The sequence below is a fragment of the Hemiscyllium ocellatum genome, chromosome 3 (assembly GCF_020745735.1).
Source record: "Hemiscyllium ocellatum isolate sHemOce1 chromosome 3, sHemOce1.pat.X.cur, whole genome shotgun sequence".
In the NCBI taxonomy this organism is placed as follows: domain Eukaryota; kingdom Metazoa; phylum Chordata; class Chondrichthyes; order Orectolobiformes; family Hemiscylliidae; genus Hemiscyllium; species Hemiscyllium ocellatum.
This window is the reverse complement of record NC_083403.1, coordinates 113,988,918-114,016,080: the sequence shown is the minus strand read 5'-3', so window position 1 is coordinate 114,016,080 and position 27,163 is coordinate 113,988,918. Positions and strand designations below refer to the sequence as shown.

At 41.4% G+C, this 27,163-nt stretch overlaps 1 protein-coding gene across 1 annotated transcript in view; it reads left to right on the top strand.

The window, feature by feature from the left end:
* Positions 1–27,163, top strand: part of LOC132835936 (CUB and sushi domain-containing protein 1-like) — a 2,426,762-nt gene that overhangs the window by 1,612,310 nt on the left and 787,289 nt on the right. The window contains exons 10-11 of the mRNA XM_060855058.1: positions 14,031–14,132; positions 22,840–22,859. Of these exons, the coding sequence (XP_060711041.1) occupies positions 14,031–14,132; positions 22,840–22,859 (122 nt within the window). The remainder of the gene's footprint in view (positions 1–14,030; positions 14,133–22,839; positions 22,860–27,163) is intronic.

Sequence of the window (27,163 nt, the reverse complement as noted above, 5' to 3'; positions counted from 1 at the left end):
AACTTGATTGGAATTTGGTATTTTTCAGGGGATAATTTAACCTAATTGGCCTAATTTGAATCACTTTTTTGTTGTTTCCCAGCAACTGGCTACTCCAGTAGTTGGGGCACATGTTACATCATGTCATAATGAGAACACTAGGTGCTGTCACTGCTTGCTTTTTTTTAACTCTCTTAAATGGTACAGTTCACCCATATCTTCATAATAGTTCATAACATGAATAACAAATGCCTCCCATGGATGCCATTTGTTAGCATGAACCAAGTACAGAACAAACAACAATTAGCACAGAGTCCAAACCTCACTTTACCACATGAAAACGGAAATTCAAGTGGGAGGAAATCCAATTTTTGCCCCCCCCATTTAAAATTTGGAACCTAACATCTGCAGCACTAACCATTTCCAATCCGCAACAAGGCCAGAGAAAAATGGGTCAGGGCTGAGAGTGTGGAGGAAAACTGATTCCCTCCAAAAAAAAACCAAAATGTGGCCATTTGCATACCATTGAAAATCCAGCCATCGGTTCTTCATAGATAGGAAAGTAAATCTAAATTGAGGCAAATGCAACTTGAACTTGCATGATTCACTTTTGTCATAGTAAATGACACTAATGCATTTCACAGGAGCTTTATCAAGCAAAATTTCACATTGAAACAAACAAATGAGGGCTCGCCACCAAATACTTGGACAAAGACATTGCCTTAAAGGGTATGTTAAGGGAGAGAGGGATTTAGGGAATCATAGATGTTTGGAGAGAGGATCCTAGTATTTTGGATGTAGATAGTTTAAGAAACAGTAACCAGTCGTGGAACAATCAAAAATCCAGAATGCTTACCAGGTCTGAATGAAAGGAGTCCCAATGGATTGTTGGAATGGAAGAGGTTACAGAGTTTGTGAAGGATGACGTTTTGTGGGAATTGACGAGAAGGAAAGCTCTGTCACATTTGGTTGCATCAATGTGCAAAGCCAAATGGAGAAAGACCTTCATAGGGCTGTCTTTTCAGACCTTAATTGAATTTTGTGATTCAGTCCTAAATATTTTCAATGAATTAAAAATACATTGTACAGAGGCCTTCTAAAATTAAAACCAACAGCTAATTTAATTAGATTCTTTTAAATCAGCTTGTCTATGCATACAATTTCTCTCTCCTGTGTTTCTAAGCTGCAGAAGCACAGAAAGAACTTGCTCTCCAAGAGATGAATAACAATCTAATCAGGGATTACTCATGGTGTCCCACACAATGAATCCTTAATCGTAATCGGATTGCCACCAAGGAAATTCGGCATTTTCCCCAATAAAATGGAGAAGGAAACATGTACACAAATCGTTCCAAACAACCCACAATGAAGTTGCTGCATGGTTGCAGATGAACATTGTCTGAAGCCTCCTGGTTGGTGATCAGCTGCTCCCCACTCCAGCGTATGAAAGACAATATTCAAGGTTTTCTTTGTGGCTTGTTTCAGTGTAATTTAGTTTAGCTTGCTCTACCTGTCACCTTGGTTGTTAATACTTGTGCTGGTGGAAAGAAAATGTGATTGGAACAGATCAAATTGAGTTCTGTCACAAAAGTGGAACACTGTAGATGCAGGAAATAGAGTCAAAGAGTCCTACACAGCGACAGACCCAAACTGGTCCACGCTGACCAAAATGTCTGTCCACGCTAACCCCATTTCCCTGCACTTGGCCCATATCCTTTTAATCCTTTCCTTACCACGTATTTGTCCAAATGCCTTTTAAATGTTTTAATGTACACGCCTCAACTATTTCCGCTGGCAGTTCATTTCATATGCATACACCTTCTGTGTAAAAAGGCTGCTCCTCAGGTTCCCTTTTATTCTTTCCCCTCTAAATTTAAACTGATGCCCTCTAGTCCTTGATTCCCAACCCCAGCAAAAAAGACTGAGGGCATTCACCCAATCTATGCCTCCCATGATGTTTTACACCTCAATTAAGCCACCCCTCAGTCTCCTACGCTTGAAAGAAAAGTAAGTCCTACATTGTCCCACCTCTTTCTATAATTCAGACAGTTGAGTCCTGGCAGCATCCTTGTAAAGTTCTTCTGCACTCTTTCCAGTTTAATAACATCCTTCCTATAACAAGGTAACCAAACCTGAACACAATATCCAAGTGCAGTCTCACCATTGTACAACTGCAATGTAACTTCCCAACATCTACACTCAATGCCCTGATTGATGAAGGCCAGTGTGCCAAAAGCCTTCTTCACTGCCCTGTCTAACTGTGAGTCCACTTTAAGAGAACTGTGCACCTGAACTCCAAGGTCCCTCTCTTCCACTACATTCCTTAAGGCCCTACCATTATCCATGAAACTCTTACCTTGATTTGACTTTACAGAATAAAAAAACCTCACACTTATCTGTATTAAGCTCCATTTGCCATTTTCTGGGCCACTTCCCCAGCTGAACAAGGTCTTCCTACAATTTCTGTTAACCTTCCTCACTGTCTACAATACCACCTATTTTAGTGTCACCTGCAAACTTATTAATCACGCCTTGCACATTCTCGTCCAAATCATTGATATAGATAACAAACAACAGTAGACCCAGCCCCAACCCCTGAGGCACTCCACTAGTCACAGACCTCCAGTCCAACAAACACCCTTCCTCTAATACCCTCTGTTTTCTATCATCACTAACATTTTGCATCCAATTTGCCAGCTCCTCCTGGATTCTATGCGATCTAACTTTTCAGAGCATCCAGTCCTACAGCTCAGAGACAGGCCCTTTGGTCCAAACTGGTCTATGCTGATCAAAATGTCCATCCACGCCAACCCCATTTCACTGCATTTGGTCCATATCCTTCTAAACCTGTCCTATCCATGTATTTGTCCAAATGCCTTTTAAATGTTAATGTACCCACCTCAACCACTTCTCGTTGGCAACTCGTTCCACATGCGTACCACCCTCTGTGTAAAAAGGTTGCCTTTTAGATTCCCTTTTATTCTTTCCCCTCTAACATTAATCTGATGCCCTTGTTTCCCCATAAACTGGGAAAAGGACTGAGTGCATCTACCCTATCCATGCCTCTCATGATCTAGTACACTTCAATAAGATTCCCCCTCAGTCTCCTATGGTCTAAAGAAAAAAGTCCTAGCTTGTCCAACCTCTCCCTATAATTCAGGTCATTGAGTCCTGATAATATCCTTGTAAATTTCTTCTGCACTCTTTCCAGTTTAATAAAATCCTTCCTATAACAAGGTAACCAAAACTGAACACATTACTCCAAGTGCGGCCTCAACAATGTCCAGTACAACTGCAATGTAACTTTCCAACTTCGATACTCAGTGCCCTGACTGATGAAGGCCAGTGTGCCAAAAACCTTTGCTCTGCCTCCCTGTGATTCCACTTTCAGAAAACTGTGCACCTGAACTCGAAGGTCCCTTTGTTCCAGAACACTCCTTAAGGCCCTACCATTCACCAATGAAACTCTTATCTTAATTTGACTTTCCAAAATGTAAGACCTCAAATTTATTTATATTAAACTCAGTAAATCTTGAAAAATAGAGTCATAGTCCTAGAGATGTACAGCATGGAAACAGACCCTTTGGTCCAACCCGTCCATGCCGACCAAATATCCCAACCCAATCTGGTCCCACCTGCCAGCACCTGGCCCATATCCCTCCAAACCCTTCCTATTCATATACCCATCCAAATGCCTCTTAAATGTTGCAATTCTACCAGCTTCCCACCACTTCCTCTGGCAGCTCATTCCATACACGTACCACCCTCTGTGTGAAAAAGTTGCCCCTTAGGTCTCTTTTATATCTTTCCCCTCTCACCCTAAACCCATTCCCTCTAGTTCTGGACTCCCTGACCCCAGGGAAAAGACTTTGTCTACTTACCCTATCCATGCCCCTCATAATTTTGTAAACTTCTATAAGGTCACCCATCAGCCTCCAACGATCCATGTTATATAGCCCATCCTGTTCAGCCTCTCCCTATAGCTCAAATGCTCCAATCCTGGTAGTATCCTTGTAAATCTTTTCTGAACCCTTTCAAGTTTCACAACATCTTTCTGATAGGAAGGAGACCAGAATTGCATGCAATATTCCAACAGTGGCCGAACCAATTGTCCTCAACATGAGCCGCAACATGACCTCCAACTCCTGTACTCAATATTCTGACCAATAAAATAAAGCATACCAAACTCTTTCTTCACTGTCCTGTCTACCTGTAACTCTACTTTTAAGGAGCTATGAACCTGCACTCCAAGGTCTCTTTGTTCAGCAACACCCCTAGGATCTTACCATTAAGTGTATAAGTCCTGCAAAGATTTGCTTTCCCAAAATGCAGCACCTCGCATTTAGCTGAATTAACTCCATCTACCACTTCTCCGCCCATTGGCCCCTCTGGTCAAGATCCTGTTGTCATGTGAGGTAACCCCCTTCGCTGTCCACTATACCTCCAATTTTGGTGTCATCTGCAAATTTACTAATTGTACCTCTTTTGCTCACATCCAAATCATTTATGTAAATGATAAAAAGTAGAAGACCCAGCACCAATCCTTGTGGCACTCCACTGGTCACAGGCCTCCAATCTGAAAAACAACCCTCCACCATCACCCTCTGTCTTCTACCTTTGAGTCAGTTCTGTATCCAAACGGCTAGTTCTCACTGTATTCCATGAAATCTAACCTTGCTAATCAGTCTCCCATGGGGAACCTTGTCGAACGCCTTACTGAAGTCCATATAGATCACACCTACCACTCTTCCCTCATCAATCCTCTTTGTTATTTCCTCAAAACACTCAATCAAGTTTGTGAGACATGATTTCCCATGCACAAAGTCATGTTGACTATCCCAAATTATTCCTTGCCTTTTCAAATACATGTTCATCCTGTCCTTCAAGATTCCCTCCAACAACTTGCCCACCACCAATGTCAGGCTCACTGGTCTATTGTTCCCTGGCTTGTCATTACCGCCCTTCTTAAACAATGGCACCACGTTTGCCAACTTCCAGTCTTCCGGCACCTCACCTGTGACTATCGATGATACAAATCTCAGCAAGAGGCCCAGCAATCACTTCTCTAGCTTCCCACAGAGTTCTAGGGTTCACCTGATCAGGTCCTGGGATTTATTCACCTTTCTGTGTTTCAAGACATTCACCACTTCCTCCTCTGTAATCTGGACATTTTGCAAGATGTCACCATCTATTTCCCTATACTCTATATCTTCCATATCTTTTTCCACAGTAAATATTGATGTAAAATACTTGATCTTTGAGGAGCTGTATTTTCTCCCAAGTTACCCTTTTGTCCTTAATGTATTTGCAAAAACTCTTTGGTTTCTCCTTAATTCTATTTGCCAAAGCTATCTCATGTCCCCGTTTTGCCCTCCTGATTTCCCTCTTAAGTATACTCCTACTTCCATTATACTCTGCTAAGGATTCACTCGATCTACCCTGTCTATATCTTACGTATGCTTCCTTCTTTTTATTAACCAAACCCTCAATTTCTTTAGTCATCCAGCATTCCCTATACCTACCAGCCTTTCCTTTCACCCTAACAGGAATATACTATCTCTGGATTCTTGTTATCTCATTTCTGAAGGCTTCGCATTTTCCCACCGTCCCTTTACCTGCCAACATCTGCCCACAGTCAGCTTTCGAAAGTTCTTGCTTAAAACCGTCAAAATTGGCCTTTCTCCAATTTAGAACTTCAACTTTTAGATCTGGTCTATCCTTTTCCATCATTATTTTAAATCTTGTGAAGCAAAAACAGAAATCGTTGGAAATATTAATTCTGTCAGTTGGCATTTCTGAAGAGAGAAAGTGTAAGACTTCCTTATGTGGTTGTATGGTTCTGGACAGATTATCAGTGGCACATAACAACTTAGGCCCTCTTCCACCAAATATGGTACACCTTTATTTGCTGCTTAGCAATAAAGCATAGTCACAATGACATTGGTTACTTTGGAGGTCTGTGAGCTATGGTCTGACTCAGTTTTGATGTGTGACACTGGAAAAGCACACCAGGTCAGTCAGTATCCGACGAGCAGGAGAATCGATGTATAGGATGTAAGCCCTTCATCACGAATGTAGGAGGGGGCAAAAGGGGGCTGAGAGATAAATAGGAGGGTTGGGCTGGGGTTAGGGGGAAGGTAGCTGGGGAGGCAATAGGTAGATGCAGGTGGGGAGTGATAGTGATAGGTTGGGGGGAGGGTGGAGTGAATAGGTGGGAAAGAAGATGGGCAGGTGCGACAGTTAAAAAGGGCAGTGCCGAGTGGTGGGTTGGATCTGGGATGAGGTGGGGAGAGGGGAGATAAGGAAACTGGTGAAGTCAACATTGATGCCATGTAGTTGAAGAGTCCCAAGGCGGAAGATGAGGCGTTCTTCCGCCAATAGTCAGTTGGCTTGGATTTGGAGGTGGAGGCGGCCCAGGAGTTGCATGTCCTTGGCAGAGTGAGAGGGAGACTTAGAGTCACAGAGTCATAGAGATGTACAGCATGGAAACAGACCCTTCAGTCCAACCCATTCATGCCGACCAGATATCCCAACCCAATCTAGTCCCACCTGCCAGCACCTGTCCCATACCCTTCCAAACCCTTCCTATTCATATACCCATCCAGATGCCTCTTAAATGTTGCAATTGTACCAGCCTCCACCACTTCCTCTGGCAGCTCATTCCATACACGTACCATCCTCTGCAGAAAAAGTTGCCCCTTAGCTCTCTTTTATACCTTTGCCCTCTCACCCTAGACCTATGCTCTCTAGTTCTGGACTCTCCAATCCCAGGGAAAAGACTTTGCCTGTTTATCCTATCCATGCCCCTCATAATTTTATAAACCTCTATTAGGTCACTCCTCAGCCTCCGACGCTCCAGGGAAAACAGCCCCAGCCTGTTCAGCCTCTCCCTGTAGCTCAAATCCTCCAACCCTGGCAACATCTTTTCTGAACCCTTTCAAGTTTCACAACATCTTTCCGATATGAAGGAGACCAGAATTGCACGCAATATTCCAACAGTGGCCGAACCAATGTCCTATACAGCCGCAACATGACCTCCCAACTCCATAGAACATAGAACATAGAACATAGAAAGATACAGCGCAGTACAGGCCCTTCGGCCCTCGATGTTGCGCCGACCGAATCCTACCTAACCTACACTAGCCCAATAACTTCCAAATGCCTAACCAATGCCTGCTTAAATGACCATAAAGAAGGAGAGTTCACCACTGCTACTGGCAGGGCATTCCATGAACTCACAACCCGCTGAGTAAAGAATCTACCCCTAACATCTGTCCTATACCTACCACCCCTTAATTTAAAGCTGTGTCCCCTAGTAACAGCTGACTCCATTAGCGGTAAAAGGTTCTCAGTGTCGACCCTATCTAAACCCCTAATCATCTTATACACCTCTATCAAATCTCCCCTAAACCTTCTCTTCTCCAATGAGAACAGCCCCAAGTGCCTCAGCCTTTCCTCATAAGATTTTCCTACCATTCCAGGCAACATCCTGGTAAACCTCCTCTGCACTCGTTCCAATGCCTCCACATCCTTCCTATAGTATGGCGACCAAAACTGCACACAATACTCCAGATGAGGCCGCACCAGAGTCTTATACAGTTGCAACATGACCTCAGGACTCCGGAACTCAATTCCTCTACCAATAAAGCCCAGTACACCATATGCCTTCCTCACAGCACTATTTACCTGGGTGGCAACTTTCAGAGATCTGTGTACATGGACACCAAGATCCCTCTGCTCATCCACACTACCAAGTAGCCTACCATTAGCCCAGTAATCCATCTTCTTGTTACTCCTACCAAAGTGAATGACTTCACACTTAGCTACATTGAATTCCATTTGCCACATTTCTGCCCAGCTCTGCAACTTATCTATATCCCGCTGTAACCTACCACTTCCTTCCTCACTATCCACAACTCCACCGACTTTTGTGTCATTCGCAAACTTGCTTACCCAGCTTTCAAGCCCTTCCTCTAGATCATTTATAAAGATAACAAAAAGCAATGGTCCCAAAACAGATCCTTGTGGTACACCACTAGTAACTGCACTCCAAGATGAACATAGTCCATCAACTACTACCCTCTGTCTCCTTCCAGCCAGCCAATTCCTAATCCAAACCTCTAATGTATCCTCAATGCCATACCTCCAGTACTCAGTACTTTGACTGATAAAGGAAAGCATATCCTTCACTATCCTATCTACCTGTGACTCCACTTTCAAGGAGCTATGAACCTGTACTCCAAGGTCTCTTTGTTCAGCAGCACTCCCTAGGACCTTACCATTAAGTGTAGAAGTCCTGCTAAGATTTGCTTTCCCAAAATGCAGCACGTCGCATTTATCTGAATTACACTGAAGTGGTTGGCCACAGAGTGGTGGGGTTGTTTGGTGTGTGTGTCTCAGACATTTTCCCTTAAACATTATGCCCCATCTCCCCAATGTAGAGGGGACCGCATCAATAACAATGGACACAGTAGATGAGGCGTTTGGATGTACTGGAAAATCATTGCTGGATGTGAAAAGATCCTTTGGGGCCTTGGACAGAAGTGTGGGCGCAGGTTTTACATCTCTTGCGGCAGCAAGGGAAGGTGACCGGAGTGGAGGGTGGGTTGGTGGGGGGTATGGACATAACAAGGGAGTGATGGAGGGAATGGCCTCTGCTGAATGCAGATAGGGGTGAGGAGGGAAATATACCTCTGTGATCAGGTCTGATTTTAGGTGGTGGAAATGGCAGAGGATAATGCGCTGAATGCAGAGATTAATGGGGTGGAAATTGAGGTCCAGGGGATTTCTATCCTTGTTCCGTTTGAAGGGATGGGCACATCCATCTATTGCCTTCCCAGCCATCTTCCTCCCAACTCCCACCCCAATCCTCCTATTTATTTCTCAGCCCCATACTTTCCCCACCCACCCCCCACCCCACCTAATATTCCTGATGAAGGGCTCATGCCTAAAACATTGATTCTCTTGCTCCTCAGATGCAGCCTGACTGGCTGTGTTTGTCCAGCACCACACTTTTAGGATCTTGACTCTCCAGCATCTGAGGTCCTCACTTTCTACTCTGTCTCAGTTTAGTCAATACATTGACAAATCTCCAACCTCATCTTTGGAGCACTATCCAAACCACTCCACTGCCCCCCAAAACATTTTTTTTTTGTGAGGGCTTCTTTGTACAATGTACTTGCTATGTCTGTGTGTCACATAATCTTCTGCCTGTTTTGATCCATGTAATTGGTTTTGAATTACATCACCGTCCTGTTTGAAGCTGTACTCTCTCTAGACCTGGCTTTCAAGGTTATGCATGAGTAAATACAGACAGTAATCTGGGGTGTTATCACTGACACCCATGTTAATCTGCAATGTTGGAGTGATGAAGTTATTTGATCACATATAGTGGACCCACATTTCTCTCTCTGCTCCAATACTGTTTTAAGGTCAATTTATAGACTCCTGCAAATCTAAATAAGTCTGTGATTTGGTCAAATTTCCTAACCTATCTTCCTATTTTCAAAACCATAGTATAGTTCTTCAGTCAGGTACCATGTCACCTCCAGGGTTCAACTTGTCTACCATGAGCCAAACTCAGTGCAGAGGACTCCACCACCACTAGTTTAATTCAACAATTTGAAAGAAGCAAAGAACAGTTACATGATTTAAAATTAAAAGTCACACAACACCAGGCTATAGTCCAACAGGTTTAATTGGAAGATTAGCTTTTGGAGTGCTGCTCCTACATCAGTTAGCTGTGGAGCTAACTTTGAATTTATCGCAAAATGATCCTGCTCCACGGCTACCTGATGAGGAGCAGCGCTCTGAAAGCTAGTGCTTCCAATTAAACCTGTTGGACCATAGCCTGGCGTTGTGTGATTTTTATCTTTGTCCATCCCAGTCCAACACCGGCACCTGTGTCATGATTTAAAGTGGTTAATGCACTACAAAACTGGTATAGTTGCAACTCTGCCCTGTTTACCTCTGCTTGAGACAAGGTGTCGCAAAGATCTTGATGGCGCTTTATGCAATGACTTGACATAAACTCAACAGATTCATTTGAGCTTGTAAGTCTAGGCAAGCTGAACAGTATTTAAAGTATTTATACTTCCAATAAATCTATTTATCTTATGTGAGTCCTGAGTGACACATTTTCTGGTTAGAGTCCTGTGCTTGTCTGGGTGATGTACATCCCCTCTTTATGAGAACAAATCAGCCTCAAAAAGCAGTAAAAAAACGAGATGATCATGATTGGAACTTTAATGTGATCAAGCCATTGATCCTCCAAATGATGACACAGTACATTTATGAGAGGGCGGTTAGCAAGTATATATTTCTTTCTGATTTTCTTATACTTGCATTTAACTCACTATAGAGCAGAAACAGAAAGTATCATAATTACAGAATTCATCAATACAGATTGATGAGTATAAAGCCTTTGTATATCATTCATTTGGAGTAAAACCATAGCAACAGTGGCAATATAAATGCTTGTCACATCTGAGTAATCCCTGAGTAGATTGTTATTCATCTCTTGGAGAGCATGTTCTAGCTGCACTTCTGCAGCTTAGAATCACAGGAGAGAGAAATTGTATGCATGGAAAAGCTGATTTAGAAGATTCCACCGTTTTCAATTAAATTAGCTTCTGGTTTTAATTTTATAAAAAAAAACCTTTGTACAACGTATTTTTAATTAATAGAAAATTGTAAACCTTTTGTTTTCTCTATTTTGTTACACCATAGCAACAATGTTTCCCCTTCCTTCAGAAAGACTGATCCTGAATTAAATGTGAGCAGAAATTCTATTTGTTTTGGGAGTTGGAGCATGTGAAAAACTGTCTCAGCTGTGTATTTTACATTCAGCTAATGATGATTTCTCCTCAGCTGTCCACAGAGCTATTGAAAAACACATCAATAAGAGATACTTTGTGTGCCAATATAGTTTGATGGTATTTCTCATGGTAGAATTCGTTGGTGCTTGTAGTTGTTGATCTGCGAGTTAAGTCTTGGCTTGGTCAACGAGAGAGTTACAGAGTGATGGGCAGTGGCTGGACCTTACAATTGGCTTGTGAAGCCTATGTTCTTGCACAAATCACAAGTTGCATGCCCAAACCAAGTGTGACTTCTTCCACTATTTTTGGATGTAGGAGGAAACTGGTTATGGAGGTGAGCAGTTGGATTAACCAACTCCGTTCTTGGATGTCAACTCCCAACAGTTTGCAAAGATCCGCTTTCCTCACTTCCACAATAATGCCCGCTGCTCCTCACATTGCCCGTGCCACCTTTTCAACCTTGTGTGTTCTCTGTGCCCCCTTAAATCACTCATGCCACCTCAAAACCCCCATGTGTACTTTACAGCCACTCACCCAATATGCATAATATGCAGCTTCCACAGAATACCCATGGAAAATGTTTTACAATGTTTGGAAATATTGGGGGTGGAGGGAAGAGGTTATCTCTCACCAAAATTCTCTATGTTTTATCCTGAGTAGAAGAAAAGTTCCGTCGTACGAAAGAAAAAGAAAAGAATACCTGTGACTCTTTTAGCTTGGGTTCAACATACCACAGATTACATCACAGTGACAAATATTTTTGAAACTGGTAGCTATTCACAGATGAATGCAGTACCTATTAAGCTAAAATCATTAATGTTTGAAACTAAGCCAAGCTTTCAGTGTAGCCCAGGTGAATGTCTATGGGAGGAAACAACAGGCAGTGCATATTTCATTTCCAAAGCAGAATCCGTCAACCAGTATAGGGGCAGCAGGTGGTTTGTATTTTGTTTTCAAGTATCAAGACCATCTTTAAAGCAGCCTGTGACATTTAAATCACAGTCAGAAAGATGACAGCACATTTTGCAACATTTTACACTGCCTTATGATACATTCTCCAATTGCTGTGAATAACTAAAGAGGCTTCCACAATGCAATTGTCAAGTTACTTTCAACAATAGATCTTAAAGATAAATCATCATCTTAAAGGACCCATCAACATGACTGAAATTCCAAAACCTCACTTTACCAGATGAAAATGAAAATCCAAGTGGAAGGAAATCTAATTTTTGTCCCCCATTTAAAATTTGGAACCTAACATCTGCAGCACTAACCATTCCCAATCTACAACAAGGGCCAGAGAAAAATGGTTCACAGCTGAGAGTGTGGAGGAAAACTGATTCCCTCCAAAAAGAAAGTGTGGTAATTTGCATACCATTGAAAATCCAGCCATGGATAAGAAAGTAAATCTGAATTACAGCAAATGTAACTTGAACTTGCATGATCTACTTTTGACTTAGCAAATGTCACTAATGCATTTCACAGGAGCTTTATCAAGCACAATTTCACATTGAGCCAAACAATTGAGGGCTCATCACCAAATACTTGGACAAAGACATTGCTTTAAAGGGGCATCCTAAAGGGAAAGAGGGATTTACGGAATCATAGAAGTTTGGAGAGAGGATTCTAGTATTTTGGATGTAGATAGTTTTAAGAAATAGTAACCAGTGGTGGAACAATCAAAAATCCAAAACACTCACCAAGTCTGAATGAAAGAAGTCCTAATGGACTGTTGGAATGGAAGAGGTTACAGAGTTTGTGAAGGATGACGTTTTGGTGGGAATTGACGAGAAGGAAAGATCTGTCACATCTGGTTTCATCTATGTGCAAAGCCAAAGAAAAACCTTCATAGGGCTGTCTTTCCAGAGCTTAATTGAATTATGTGATTCAGTACTAAATATAAAAAGCATGCTTTCTATTTTTTAAGCCCATTGGATAACATATATAAATGCGTTTCAACTTGTTATGTCTTTTTCAGTTCAGACATGAACTTTGATAAGCCGATGCATTTTCTGAGACCACTGATTCATGCTGCAATTTGGTCCAAAGTATCCTGCTGCTGGTAAACATCTTAACAAAGATGTCTATTGTATTAACCCTATTCCTCTCTTTCTAAAGGCCTGCTGCCTGCAGAGTATTTCCAGTGTTTTCTGTCACCATTCTCCCAGTGAAGTTCTGGCAGACTATTTAACTCTTTTTCACCTGATCCCATCCTCTCGTCCAGCACTGCTGGAAACTACCCAGATGCAGACACAATGAATTCTTTTCTCCCTTCCCTGGCTGAGGGAGCCTGCGAGTATCAGTAATATCCCTTTTTGCCACAATCGTTTGGATCTGCAAAACTCTGCATATGGCTGAAACTGGTAACTTTCTGGTCTGCAGAGCATAGTTCTTTACTGCCAAGTAAATATTCCAATTGATCTGGCAAGCAGGGAGACTGAATATTTCACCAGGATTATGCATTACCCCTAAGCTTGCTGCATTAACTGATTTGTAGGGCCAAGTGTCCTTAATTAGTTGACTAGTCAAAAGTACAAAGATTGGATCTTTTAACTTGCTGTCACTTAGGTATAAATGTATACAAGAGCAGTTAGATTGGTGACCATGTCTGTGACTCCTATGCTGTTTGTTATATCCACTAAAGTGAAGGGTCATGGAGGATGTTGGCTTGATCCTGGAGGGTGACCTTTTGAGGAAACAAAATTAAACACTATTTTATTGTCTCCTTTTTCCTCTGCATCGATGATTCATGTTGTGACATAGTTCTACAAGTAACTCTAAATCTCCAGTTGCTCATTCAAATGACTATTCTTGCTGTATGACTGTTTGCAAAAGGCAGTCTCCTGGACATTGTAGTGAAGCAGGATTCCAATCCCCACACCTGATACTGACCTGTAACTTTCCAATAGAAGTCATTCACATTGAGAATAACGTTTTTCTATTCAACAGTCCTGGGTACCACACATCTATTATGCAGCGTAAAATATCTCCCACTGATGCTCAATGATTCGTCTTAATCCCAGATTCAGAGGAACAGCCATCTATGCATCATTATGACATGATCATTTTCCATACCAATCATACCCATGGTCTTTCTGAAAGTGTTTCCAATGTTGTGTCATTTATTTATGCAGATTAGTACTCTAGACATGTTTTTTTGTCATTGAGAAATATCGCTTACTGGTGTCTTTGGGTTACTTGAATGCATATCTCTCATTTTCCCTTCCAATTTAGCGAGAACATGTGGCTCCAATCTACGAGGGCCGAGTGGTACTATCACATCCCCCAATTATCCAGTCCAATATGAAAACAACGCGCATTGCGTCTGGGTTATCAGTGCGACAGACCCTGATAAGGTAGGCTATCCCACTGGATTATGGCTTATCATGTTTTTTTTAAAGCCATCGTTGTATCTTTTCAAACAAGCGAGCCAATAATCATCAATAGAAAGAGGATATTGTTAATATTGGAAGCAACCGAACTGCTTGTTAAATGGGATAAGTCCCAAGGCAAGGACAGTTAGGATAAAATTATGCTTGATTTGTTTGTTTACTTTAGCACTGGTTTTTATATGCCTCTGAAATACAGAAGTATTTCTTTGTTAATAAAGATTCCTCATCACTTCATCTTGCAGCTTAACAAGAACAGAAGTGGGGCTGTGGATACTCAGATTGGAGAAATGTTAACCTGTCAGTTGAAATTTGAACAGGAGTGCACAGATTTCCTTTGTCTGCTCTGAGGGGAACAGTTCAGAATGACCTGAAGCCTCACTGCAGAAAAATAAAGACCAAAGTTGATGCTGAGCACGTTTTTCCTGCAAGACACTTCACTTGGCAGAAATGGCAAGTGCAATGGTTTAAAATCAGTACTGTCCACATATCAGTGTCGCCATTCCTAGTGGCATTTGAATTTTATTGGCTATGAAGGCAGTCTAAACAGCAGGCCTGAGCCCTGTGTCACTCGGAATGCTGTTGGGACCTAAATTTAGCAAAAGTGGTCATGCCTTTATGACGTGAAAACTGCTGGAGAGATACGGTGGGACGTAACAGAGAGAGCCAAAGGGGCCGGTAAATAACACATTTTAATATTTTGGCAAAAACCTTTTGGAGCGACGAAAAGCTGATGCAGGAAAGGAATCTTTGCACCTCCCCTAGCTGAGGTTTCTGAATACTTACATCCTTTTTGGAACCTTCCAGCCCACCCCAATGAAACAGTGAGCTTATGCCAAAGACCTTGAGTTAGTCAGTTTTGAGAAGATTTGTAGAGGTTCTGGATGTAGTTTGCTGGCTGACTGGAAGGTTCGTTTTCAGACATTTCGTCATCATATTCGGTAACATCATCAGTGAACCTCTGGTGAAGCACTGGTGTTAGCGACCCACTTTTTATTTATGTGTTTAGGTTTTCTTGAGTTTGTGATTCTATTTCCTGTGGTGATGACATTTCCTATGGTGATGTCATTTCCTGTTCTTTTTCTCTCTGTGGTCTGCTATGTGGATGACTTCCTTTGTCATCACTAAACGAAACAAATTAGAGGAAACCTTCAAGACCATCAATAATACCCTTACTGACATCTCAGAAATGACTGCCAGACTACTCAGACCACTCAGACCACTTGGCATCACGGTAGCCCACAAACACACTAAAACAGCAGCTAGTGAACTTGAAATACCCCACATAGACAACAAACAAAATTAATGTCATTTACAAACTACCTTGCCGGAACTATAAGAAACATTGGACAAACAGGCAGAAGACTAGCCACCAGGATACATAAATATGAATGAGATACCAAAAAGACATAAACCACTCTCACTAGTATCTTTACATACAGATGAGGAAGGACACCACTTCGACAACACATCCATCTGAGGACAAGCCAAACAGAGATACATCCGATAATTCCTAGAGGCATGCATTCCAACTAGAACTTTATCAACAAACACATTGACTTGGACCCCATTTACCATTCTCTGAGAAAAAGAACAGGAAATTACATCACCACAGAAAATGACATTACCAATCTAAGGAAACCTAAACACATAAATAGAAAGCAGGTCACTAACACCAGTGCTTCATCGGAGGCTCACTGATGATATGAATTAGTATGGTGGTGAAACATCTGAAAATGAACCTTCCAGCTCAGTGAGCAAATTACATCCAAGACTTTGAGTCCCAAGGTGGCAGTCAACTTCCACTCCAATTCAAATACCCATCTACCAACCTTGGCTTTATTACCAATGGCTTTGAGCAGGATGACACTTGGCATCAGAAACACTCTGACCTTGTATCCTTTGGAAGCTTTGGGCGTGCCATCTACTGCAGAGCCTCCTGCCTGAGCACTGTACATCAAAATCTTCCTCATAATCTTTGTTCTGTCTTTGCAAATACATGCAGTGAAGGGGTAATGCAATAATGAAAAATGTTCCAGACATTAATGGTACACGTACAGAATGGTAAATAAGGCCTTGCCAGTGTCACGCATCTGCTAGGTCCAGGGTGATCCCTCACTGTTACCTCTACCCCCATCAATCAACCCCTCTACATCTTTGTAACAAATGAATTTATATTGATATTTTATCTTCAATAAAGATCATGACAAGAAGTACATTTTAATGTGCAGTCCTCTGATCTTCTCCCATTCTCTGTTGAAGGTGATAAATCAGCCTTTGCAATTTGTTTCCACAAGCGAATAAAATTCCATAGCTATGAAGTTGCACATTAGCAGGTGAATACAAACGTACCTGTATTTCTAACTTGATAATCAACCAGAAATACAGGTTTGGTTTTCCGATTCAAACTTAAGGACCGTGGAACTGCTTACAGTATCTCCTTTGCAATCTTGAAACAATGTTGTTCTTTTGGCATTATACCTCAGACTACACTTATCCATTCACAGGAACAAAAGGAAACAGCACTGGTTCTAAACTTAAGAAAATCATCAAACATTGATGCAAAGCTTTGGTCCAGCCTCCTTCAGCCAATTCTGTATAATTTGAGCTGTTTCATTTTATTTAGAATAAAGCATAGATATCTCAGGATGACACCAAGAATTGGCAATTGCATTTATGTGAGATAAGCTACTACAAAAGCTTTTTAACTAACACAGGGAAGGTCAGAAGATGATTTCAAAATGTGAAATTCTTTGATAAAGTGATTAATGAGAGACTGGCTCCTCCGGTTATAGGATCAGTTCCAAGAGATCATTTATTTAATGTTGTCATAAAGAGAGCAAATAGAGTGGTTGAGATAAATTTCTTGATATTGAGAGTGCTGAGACAGAAACTATCTTCTCTTTCATAAAATAGGATTGATGTTTTGAGAAGGGGAACAAATTGTGCAATACAATTTATTTTGGATTACTGCAGCAAAGAACCAGTATAGGGATAAAGGATTGAGTGGTCTTAATCTGTGCTGCAACTTCCACATGATTTTATTATGGTTGAGCTTCTAATTCAGAATGAGAATTGTGTGTTATATTTGCAAAATTGGAATGTTGATCAGCAGAGATTAGTTTGATGATTGTGGTTGAATTGTAAGGATGACCTTTAGTTAATGGCTTTATTTTATCTGGGGAATCATGCTTCATGAAAACTGTGTTTCTTGAATTATATAGCAAGCTTTTGTTTTATTGCTGTAGGTCTGCTGAGAGTGTCATGGATAGATCAGACCGCTCTTGCAGTCAACAGGGATTAAGAGCCATCAAATAAGAATGCAAATTGCCTGAGATTCTGTTGAGCATTTGCACAATGTACTTTTGGAACTTGCAATGCAGACTGTTGTAGAAAACACACGTTAATCCTCAGACATTAGCTGTGCTCATTATTGGATGAACAATGCTGGCAGTTGGGGTTCCCTGGTGATGGAGTGGTTGAACGCACTGTGATAATGATTCATTCAGAAAGTTTTCAGAATCTAATATGAAGATGGATATTGCATGGAGGGTGATTTTGCTCAGGTGTAATATCCTGCAATGTTAAGTCTGCCCGATTATCTAGGCTACTACTTGCATCCTCCTGGGTGACATTGTGCTAAAATGCCAAAAAACACTCCCCATCCACCCCACAAAAAAAAGACAGATGTTAGCAGGAGGTTCAGGGTTGCTTGGGCATAAATCTAGTAGACATTGAAGAAGGTTACCCCAGAGAACAACAGGATCTTGATCAGATGGGTCAATGGGCTCAGGAGTGGCAGATGAAGTTTAATTTAGATAAATGCGAGGTGCTGCATTTTGGAAAAGCAAATCAGAGCAGGACCTATACACTTAATGGTAAGATCCTAAGGAGTGTTGCTGAACAAAGAGACCTTGGAGCATAGGTTCATAGTTCTTTGAAAGTAGAGTCACAGGTAGATAGGGTAGTGAAGAAGGCATTTGGTATGCTCTCCTTTGTTGGTCAGAGTATTGAGTACAGAAGTTGGAAAGACATGTTGTGGCTGTATAGGACATTGGTTAGGCCACCTTTGGAATATTGCGTGCAATTCTGGTCTCCTTCCTATTGGAAGAATGTTGTGAAACTTGAAAGGGTTCAAAAAAGATTTACAAGGATGTTACCAAAGTTAAAGGATTTGAGCTATAGGGAGAGGCTGAATAGGATGGGGCTGTTTTCCCTGGAGCATTGGGGGCTGCGGGGTGACCTTATAGAGGTTTATAAAATCATTAGGGGCATGGATAGAATAAATAGACAAAATCTTTTCCCTGGGGTGGGGGAGTCCAGAACTAAAGAGCACAGGTTTAGGATGAGAAGGGAAAGACATAAGAACTAGGAGCAGGAGTAGGCCATCCGGCTGTTTGAACCTGCTCGGCTACTCAATAAGACCATGGCCAATCTTTTCTGGAACTAAATCTTAGCTTTAAAAGCGATTAGAGAACTTCACTGAACAAGGAGGTTCATCGATTAACAGCCCTCTAGGTGAAGAAGTTTCTTCTCAGTTCAGTTCTGAGCCTGCTTTCTTTAATCTTGAGGCCATGCCCTCTTGTTGTAGTCTCAACCACCAGTTGAAACATCCTATCTATTACTATTTTATTGATTTTGTTCATCATTTTATATGTTTCTATCTGATACCTGAATTCCAGTGAGTATAATCCCAATCTACTCAATCTCTCCTCATAAGCCAATCCCCTCAACTCCAGAATCAACCCAGTGAATCTCCTCTGCACCCCCTCCAGTGCAGTACATCTACCCAGGTCCCTCTGCAAAACAGCATGCTGCAAGTAATAATCTATTTTGCTATTACTAAAAGGGACCTAAGGGGCAACTTTTTCACGCAGAGGGTGGTGCGTATATGGAATGAGTTGCCACAGGAGGTGGTGGTGACTGGTACAATTAGAGCATTTAAAAGGCACCTGAATGGGTATATGAATAGGAAAGGTTTAGAGGGATACGGGCTAAGTACTGACAGATAGGATGACATTAGGTTAGAATAATTGGTCGACATGAACGTGTTGGACCGAAGGGTCTGTTTCCGTGTTGTACATCTCTATGACTTTTAAGATCTCAATTCTGTAAGTGAAGACAATTTTAGTATGCAAGGGCAAAATGGGATGGCTTGGAGGGCCAAAGGGCCCATTCCTGTGCTGTATTGTTCTTTGTTCTTGGTGTGTGTCAAGTTATTCACGCTGCAACTTAACCACGAACAACCTCTCTACTGAAATCTAGGCTCCAATTTTAAAAGTGAGCAGAAGAGGAGGTGCACACAATGTCCAAAGCAGTTGGTGCAACTCCAAAATCCAGTAATTTGGAGCGTTTGGTGATATAATAATCAAGGCCTCATTCATGTAAAAGCTTTCTGAGTCTTGGGCAACTCCTGACCAGATCTACCCCCAACTTGGCAGTTGCATGGAAAAATGTGGTAGTGGGAGCCACTGAGAGAACTAGTTGCCAGTGGCTCCAGGGAATAAGAGTCTGAATGTGCTCTGGGAGCAGAGGGGAGGGGATTTCCATTGCTTGGAGGAGGGTTTAAAGTTAAATTGCTTGTCTATAGTGGCCACTTTTGCACCATCTGCCCTGCAATTGAAGGAAATGTATTGAAACTTTACCTAGATGTCATCAAGACTCTCACAGTGGTTCTGCTATCAGACTACAGATAATGCATTCTCTCCCTGACTGGAGTTATGATTCGATCACAGTGTTATCAAGCTGCAAAATTTGAAAGTAAAGCCAGCCTTGGTCTGTCTACAATGGGACCCTCAGCAAACTTTATGCAGTTAGGAATACAGTGACCTCTGGTTCTTAAGCCAACTTAACCAACCATGAACTCTCCAACTGGGCAAACATCCTGACACTGCATTTTTAGAATTTAGATAGAAATTTAAATGATCATTGCACCATGAAACAAGCTGACCATAGTGAAGGCATCAGTTCCAGTGAGTTGTCACTGCTTGTCTTCGTCCATCAGTCTCCAAGGCAACAATGAGTACAGTGACAAACTCAATAAACTGATTGTCATTCTGAACAATGCAGTGACATGAAGGATCACCTGATAGTAGGCAACAAGACTTCCCGATTTAAAAATAAACCTCCAACTCCAGGAACATGAGAAAGGTGTATTAAATGAAATTTGAAGCTCCATTAAATAAAACAAAATTTTATGTTGGATTACATATGGCATAGAAATAGGCCATTCAACCCAATGAGTTCCTGCTATACTCGATCCTCTTTTTATGTTTTCTTCATCCAACTCTACTATTTGAACTGACTTGCATAATTTTCCCTAAATTATTCTGCACTATTTACTTTAGCCATTCTCTGTTGTCGCAATTCCCACTTTCTCACCACTCTTTGGGTAAGGAAATTTCTTTTGAATTCCCTAGGTAAAAGCAATGACTGCAGATGCTGGAAACCAGATTCTGGAGTAGAGTGGTGCTGGAAAAGCACAGCAGTTCAGGCAGCACCCGAGTAGCAGTAAAATCGACGTTTCGGGCAAGGTCTTTTGCCCGAAACGTCGATTTTACTGCTCCTCAGATACTGCCTGAACTGCTGTGCTTTTCCAGCACCACTCTACTCCAGAACCCCTTTTGAATTCCCTGTTGGATTCTTGGTGACTGTGCTACATAGATAGTCTCTAGTTATGCTCTTCCCCACAAGAGTAATGTTCTCTCTCTCGAACAAATCTATCAAACCTTTTTATAAATTTTGAAGATCTCTCGGTCACAGCTCAGCCTTTTTTCAAGAGAGAGAAAGACAGCCAATCCTTTCCTGACATGTCTTCTTATGTATTTCAGGTATCATCTATATAGATCTTGCGCTCTGTAATGCTGCAATATCCTTTCCATATCATAACGAACAGAACTGCAGGCTGTGCCCTTTATTCCAATAAAGATTTGATACATGATTTTGCATAATATGCAGACTTTTCAATTACATCCCTTCTAGAAATTAAACTTAGCATCTGCTTTGCACTTTTTTGGCTTTCTAAACAGTGGCACAATTTTTAGTATGAACCGAGTCATTTCTAAGTTGTTCTATTTGTGGTGAATGGCCACATGTATGTATTAAAATATTTGGCAACACTGCCTAATGAATGAATCAATTAGTGGGAAGATAAATAATGCTGTTGGGTGACCTGTTACAGAGTCATAGAGTCATATGGCTTGGAAACAGTCCCTTTGGTCCATCTAGTCCATGCCAAACATAATCCCAAACTAAACTAGTCCCACCTGCTTGCTCCTGTCCCATATCCCTTCAAACTTTTCCTATGCATGTACTTATCCAAATATTTGTTAATTATTGTAATGGTACCCACATCCACAACTTTCTCAGGAAGTTCATTCCATGTACAAACTAGCCTATGTAAAATATTTGCCCCTCATGTCTTTTTTAAGTCTCTCCCCCTCACCTTAAAAATGTGCCTCATCGTCTTGAAATTCCCCATCTGAGGGAAAAGACAACTACCACTGAGTCTATCTATACCCCTCATTAAACTTCAAACGGGTCACTTCTCAGCCTCCGACACTTCAGTGAAAAGAGTCCCAGCCTACCACCTTTTCTTTTTCACTCAAACGTTCTATACTCGGTAACATCTTGGTAAATCTCTTCTGAACCCTCTCCAGGTTAATGATTTCCTTCCTATAATTGGGTGACCAGAACTTGATACAGTACTCCAGAAGAGGGCTCATCAATGTCCTGTACAACCTCAGCAAAGGATTGAGCAATGAAGGCAAGCATGCCAAATGCCTTTTTAACCACCCTGTATATATGTGACACAAACTTCAAAAAGATATGTACCTATACTTCTAGATTCCTCTATTGTACACCACCCAAGGATCGATCATCAATTCTATAAACGCTACCCTTGTTTGTTGCATGAAAATGCAATACCTCACATTTGCCCAGATTGAACTCCATCTGCCATTTTTCAACCCATTGACCCATTCGATCAAGAACCTTTTGTAATCTTAGAAAACCTTCTTCACTGTCTGCTATGCCACCAATTTTGTTGTTGTCCGCAAACTTACTATATTCTCATCCAAATTGTTTATATATTGACAAGCAATCAAAAATTTCAAAATCAGGGGACAGTGAAAGGTAAGATTATCCATCATGCATGCCCCATGAGGAGTTGGAACATCCTGACTAAATTCTTCAGCTCCTCAACCTGGTTCCATGTACTCTCCTGAGAGATGAAAAAAGAAGAAAATAAAAACCTTGGGCTGATGAGGGAGAAGAATACTCCTAAGACAAATCCCTAGCCCTGAGGGAGAAGAATCAGAGAAAAAAACTCTTACCTGCATCTCTCTGGAGATCAAAACCAGTCCAGTATATCAACCATGATTGTTGGACCACAATCAACAGTCCTTACAGCTCATGTCATGCTGTTACAAAGGAAGTTCTCAAAGCAGGAGCAGGATTGCCTGGAACTGCACCTGCCTGAAGATGTGGCAGTTGAAATGTTAGGACTCCTGATAGATAGGCAGCGAAAGTGAAGTGATAATTGTTGTGTTGCAAAATGCAAGTGTAATCACTTACCATCATCATAATTTCAAATATTAAGTGATACATCTACAATGGTATTGAAAATGTACAGTAATTATTCTAACTTTTGACAGCAGCAAATAATTTGAACAACGTATTTTAAATGGCATTCTTTGTATTATATTGGACACACTTCTTAGATATTGCTGTGCAGGAGATTTTAAAATTATGTAGCATCTGATTATACACTGAGGGTAGAGTTCTTGCACCCCATAAAATATATTGTGGGTGGCACAGTGGTTAGCACTGCTGCCTCACAGTGCCAGAGATGCGGGTTCAATTCCCACCTCAGACAACTGTCAGTGTGAAGTTTGCACATTTTCCCCGCATCTGTGTGGGTTTCCTCCCACAGTCAAAAGATGTGCAGGTTAGGTGAATTGGCCATACTAAATTGCCCATAGTGTTAGGTGAAGGGGTAAATATAGGGGAATGGGTCTAGGTGGGTTGCTCTTCGGAGGATCGGTGTGGACTTGTTGGGCTGATGGACCTATTTCCATACTGTAAGTAATCTAATCTAAAACTTTTCCAGGACATGCCTGTCTCCATTTAGCTAGTTTGTCACTCTCTAATTTTTCTGGGCGGGGACTTCAAGAGGAAGAGGTTCTACCTCAAGACCTGAAACCAATTACTGGCTCTAAACCACGTCAAGATCCATGGACACTTCTGGTATTGCAGGAGGCCCAAGAGGTAAATGAATGACAGATGCCCCAGACTCAGTAAAATCTAAAATCTCACCAGGACCAGGTTGGTAGAACCAGAGGGAGGTGTGAAAGTACATTGGACAGTGCAGGGGCAGGCTGAAGGTAGGGAGACACAACAGTCTTGGGGTAAGCTTAGCACATGGAACCATGCAAGAGTTACACACCCATGTCACCTTTCACTGACCAGGTTAAACCTACCTGGCTGTAACATTGGGCAAAGATCTCTCCTTCTGTCTGTTCAGTTCAAAGGACCTTAGGATAAGGCCTTTGATTGCCTATTAAGGGGCTCAATTAGGTAGGGATGAGAAACCCACTCAACCTCCCTCACAAAACCCATAAAACTCTGGTAGGAGCATTGGCAGGAGGATTGGCAGATATGAAGCTGTTGATGGCATAGCATCCTTATACATGAGCCCCAGTCTTCTACTTGTCCAATCATAAGTGTTCTGCAAAATTTAAGTCCAACATACTTTGTATCTTGCTTCACAGGGGCCTATCATTTTGGATCTCTACATTCAGCAAATAGACTGTCAATTAGCATCAGTGATAGATTCTCATGAATATAAGTCCTCCCTGATTGTCATACCTTCCCTCCCCCCTTTCCATTGTGAATGCGAGGTGCCCTTGTCAGCAGTGGTTGAATTCTAGTGGTCTCAAACTTCACAGCTCTGCATTTACGATTCACTTTAAAGAACAATAATGATGAGCACTTTCCAATGATATTTTCTGAATAATTACACTTCTGATTAATAGTATTCAACAAATAAATATGAAATCCATTATTGACTCGACTTCAATCTCATGTTCGGCAGACAATGTTCATTTAACGAGGTGATTTACTTTGACAGCAAATGAGTCCCAGGATATTCTGTCAGTTAAATGAAACTTTCTGACAGTTAAGAAATTATCAAAGATCTGAAAAATTGTGGCCGGTTATTTCAGCGATTGATATTCATTCAGGTTCTCTACAATCTGATTACATTTAGCGCTCCTATCTTGAAGAAGATGAAACAACTCACGAATCAAACGTGAGATCTCTGGTTTGACGTGACTAATACAGACACGGTCACCTTACACATGCTGCTGAGATTCATAAATGTACAGGCAGGAGACAGGAATTTTATGTTATGAGTTCAGGCTTCTCCTATTTATAGGGAAGCAGTGAGGGAGCGGGGGCCTCTCTCAGCATTCCGGAAACCTGGATCTGCTGGTAATACACAGGAGCTACACAATTTAATGGTAGGAACTTATTGGAGTCTATTTGCTTTTACCTACTAAAGGGTTGCATTGACAGGAATGGGTGAAGGCAAACCATGTACAGTTTGGCTATGGACAGTAGTAAGGATTCAGATGATGTGTGGATTGGCTGGGATGGAGTGAGAGATCAATGCAGATTCGCTAACAGGTTGGGAGGAAGCACTTTTGTTCTGTTCAGCCCACAAGGGATGCTAGAAAATCACATACTTTTATCTCCCTCCTCCCTTCAGATTATGGAATTCCTAACCCCTGGGTAATGCTTACTGGTATTAAATTCAATTTGACGATAAAATCTGAGATGAGTAGTTCAAATTAAATACATAATTATGAACTGCATTATGCATTGAACCCAAACTCACCCAGTTAAAATGAAAGTGAGTAACTGGTAGATGGGTTCACAGTTTTTTTCATATTTCATGACTCCCTATCCTGACCCTATTCTGCCTGAGTAGTGAAAATTATACACCTGCTGTGTTTGCTTCCTAACCGTAAGTTCCTGTAGGCTCTGAACTCACAGCAAAGTAATGCAAATGCTGGAGATCAAAAATAAAAACATTGCCAAGAAGAAGATGGCAAGATGGGGAAAGTGCTTTAATAGTCAATGTCCACAGGGTTCACTGATAATTCATTTGGCTTGTTGGAACTTACTGTTCTTTGGTATTTCTTCTCCAATTACGTTCAGGAGTCACAGGGCAACTGGCTCACACTTACAAAGTCTCTGACCTCCTGATTAAAATCCATAATTTGCAGCAATTGATCAGAGGAAATAAATTGGTTTTCTCCAGGCTTGTGATCTGTATTTTAATACCGCAGAGAAAAGGGGCAGCTTCTTCCATTCTGGAGACACAATAGTTTATCACTAAATATTCAAACCCACAAGCTGTTCACAGGCCAGGGAGCCAAACCCAGATAGGCAAAGACATTTGTCACCATTCCGTAGACCATTTAGCAGCTTGATGCTAGCTAAATCTCTCAGCATACACACTCCTTAGATCCAATTAGTCTGCAATAACTTCATCCACAGTTTGAACAAACATCATTGTGAACAGCGCAGACATGGTGTATTCAGTAACTTGCATTTTAATAGTGAAGTCTTCCTGAATGCAGTTCTTGGCTTTTAAAACAGTCCATTTTTCATTCTAGTTTGCAACCAAAAATTCAGCAAAATAAAACTGTATGGTCTTTACTTTCTGCAAATTCAACTTGGGAGCAAATGCTAAATAAATACAGAAAGATGTTGGAAATCTGAAACAAAAACAGAAATTGCTGGAAACTGCCAGGCCCGCTGAGCTTATCTGTGGAGAGAAAGCACAGTTAATGTCTTGGCTCCAGTGACCCTTCTTCAGAATACTTCTGAGGAAAGGTCATCGGACCTGAAACATTAACTCTACTTTCTCTTCACAGATGCTGCCAGACATGCTGAACTTGCCCAGCAATTTCTGTTTGTGTTTGGAAGACATTGCTCTTAATGGTCTAACTTTCATTTTGGGGCAGAGATACAGGTATTATTGGAAGCTATGCCATCATACTCATACAGCACCAGATTGTAGTCCAACAGGTTTATTTGGAAGCACTCGCTTACAGAGCGCTGCTCCTTCAGGTAGCTGTGGAGCCGGATCATAAGACACAATTTATAGCAAAAGATTACAGTGTCATGCAACTAAAATATTATATTGAACAACCAAGATTGCTGTTAAGTCTTTCATGTTTTAGAATGGGTTACAGGTATCAGTTCATTAATATGTAAATCCCAGAAATTCTTTCAAGTCACATTCTCAAGATAACTTAAGGTTTTATAAAAAAAAAGTGAATCCCAGCTCAGACAATGCATTAAAGGTGTGAGGTGAGAGTATGTCTGTATCATAGTCTTGAGAGAGATTGGTTCTATTTCCAAGTCCTGCTTCACAGCTACCTGATGAAGGAGCAGCGGTCTGAAAGCTAGTGCGTCCAAACAAACCTGTTGGACTATAACCTGGTGTTGTGTGAATTTTTAACATTGTCCACACCAGTCCAATAGCAGATCCTCCACATCATCACACTATAGACAGGATGGAGGCAGCCATTGGGGCAGCAGGACTTCATGTTTGTTAATGTCACTGTGCTCAGCCTGGGGTTTTCTATAGACTGTATGCCAACAATTGGTCCCTGTGCTCTGATGTTCCACTCACAGCAATTGGCATCAACACATGATCATGGCGTTGACTTCAGCTAATGGAATTTGCTGCCATGCAAGGGTCTCTTCCTGCACTACTGCTGAAAATGGTTCAGGTTGAGACTTTTGGAATCTGGGTTCTGGTATCATTATGGCAAAACCAAAAACCTTTCCTATCTCATGATAATTCAGGCTCAAGTACTTACAATCTGTTTTCAGTGGAGGCAAGGAATTTCAATGGTTTCATTTCAGTCATAGAATCATACAGTTGTATACTGTGGAAACAGA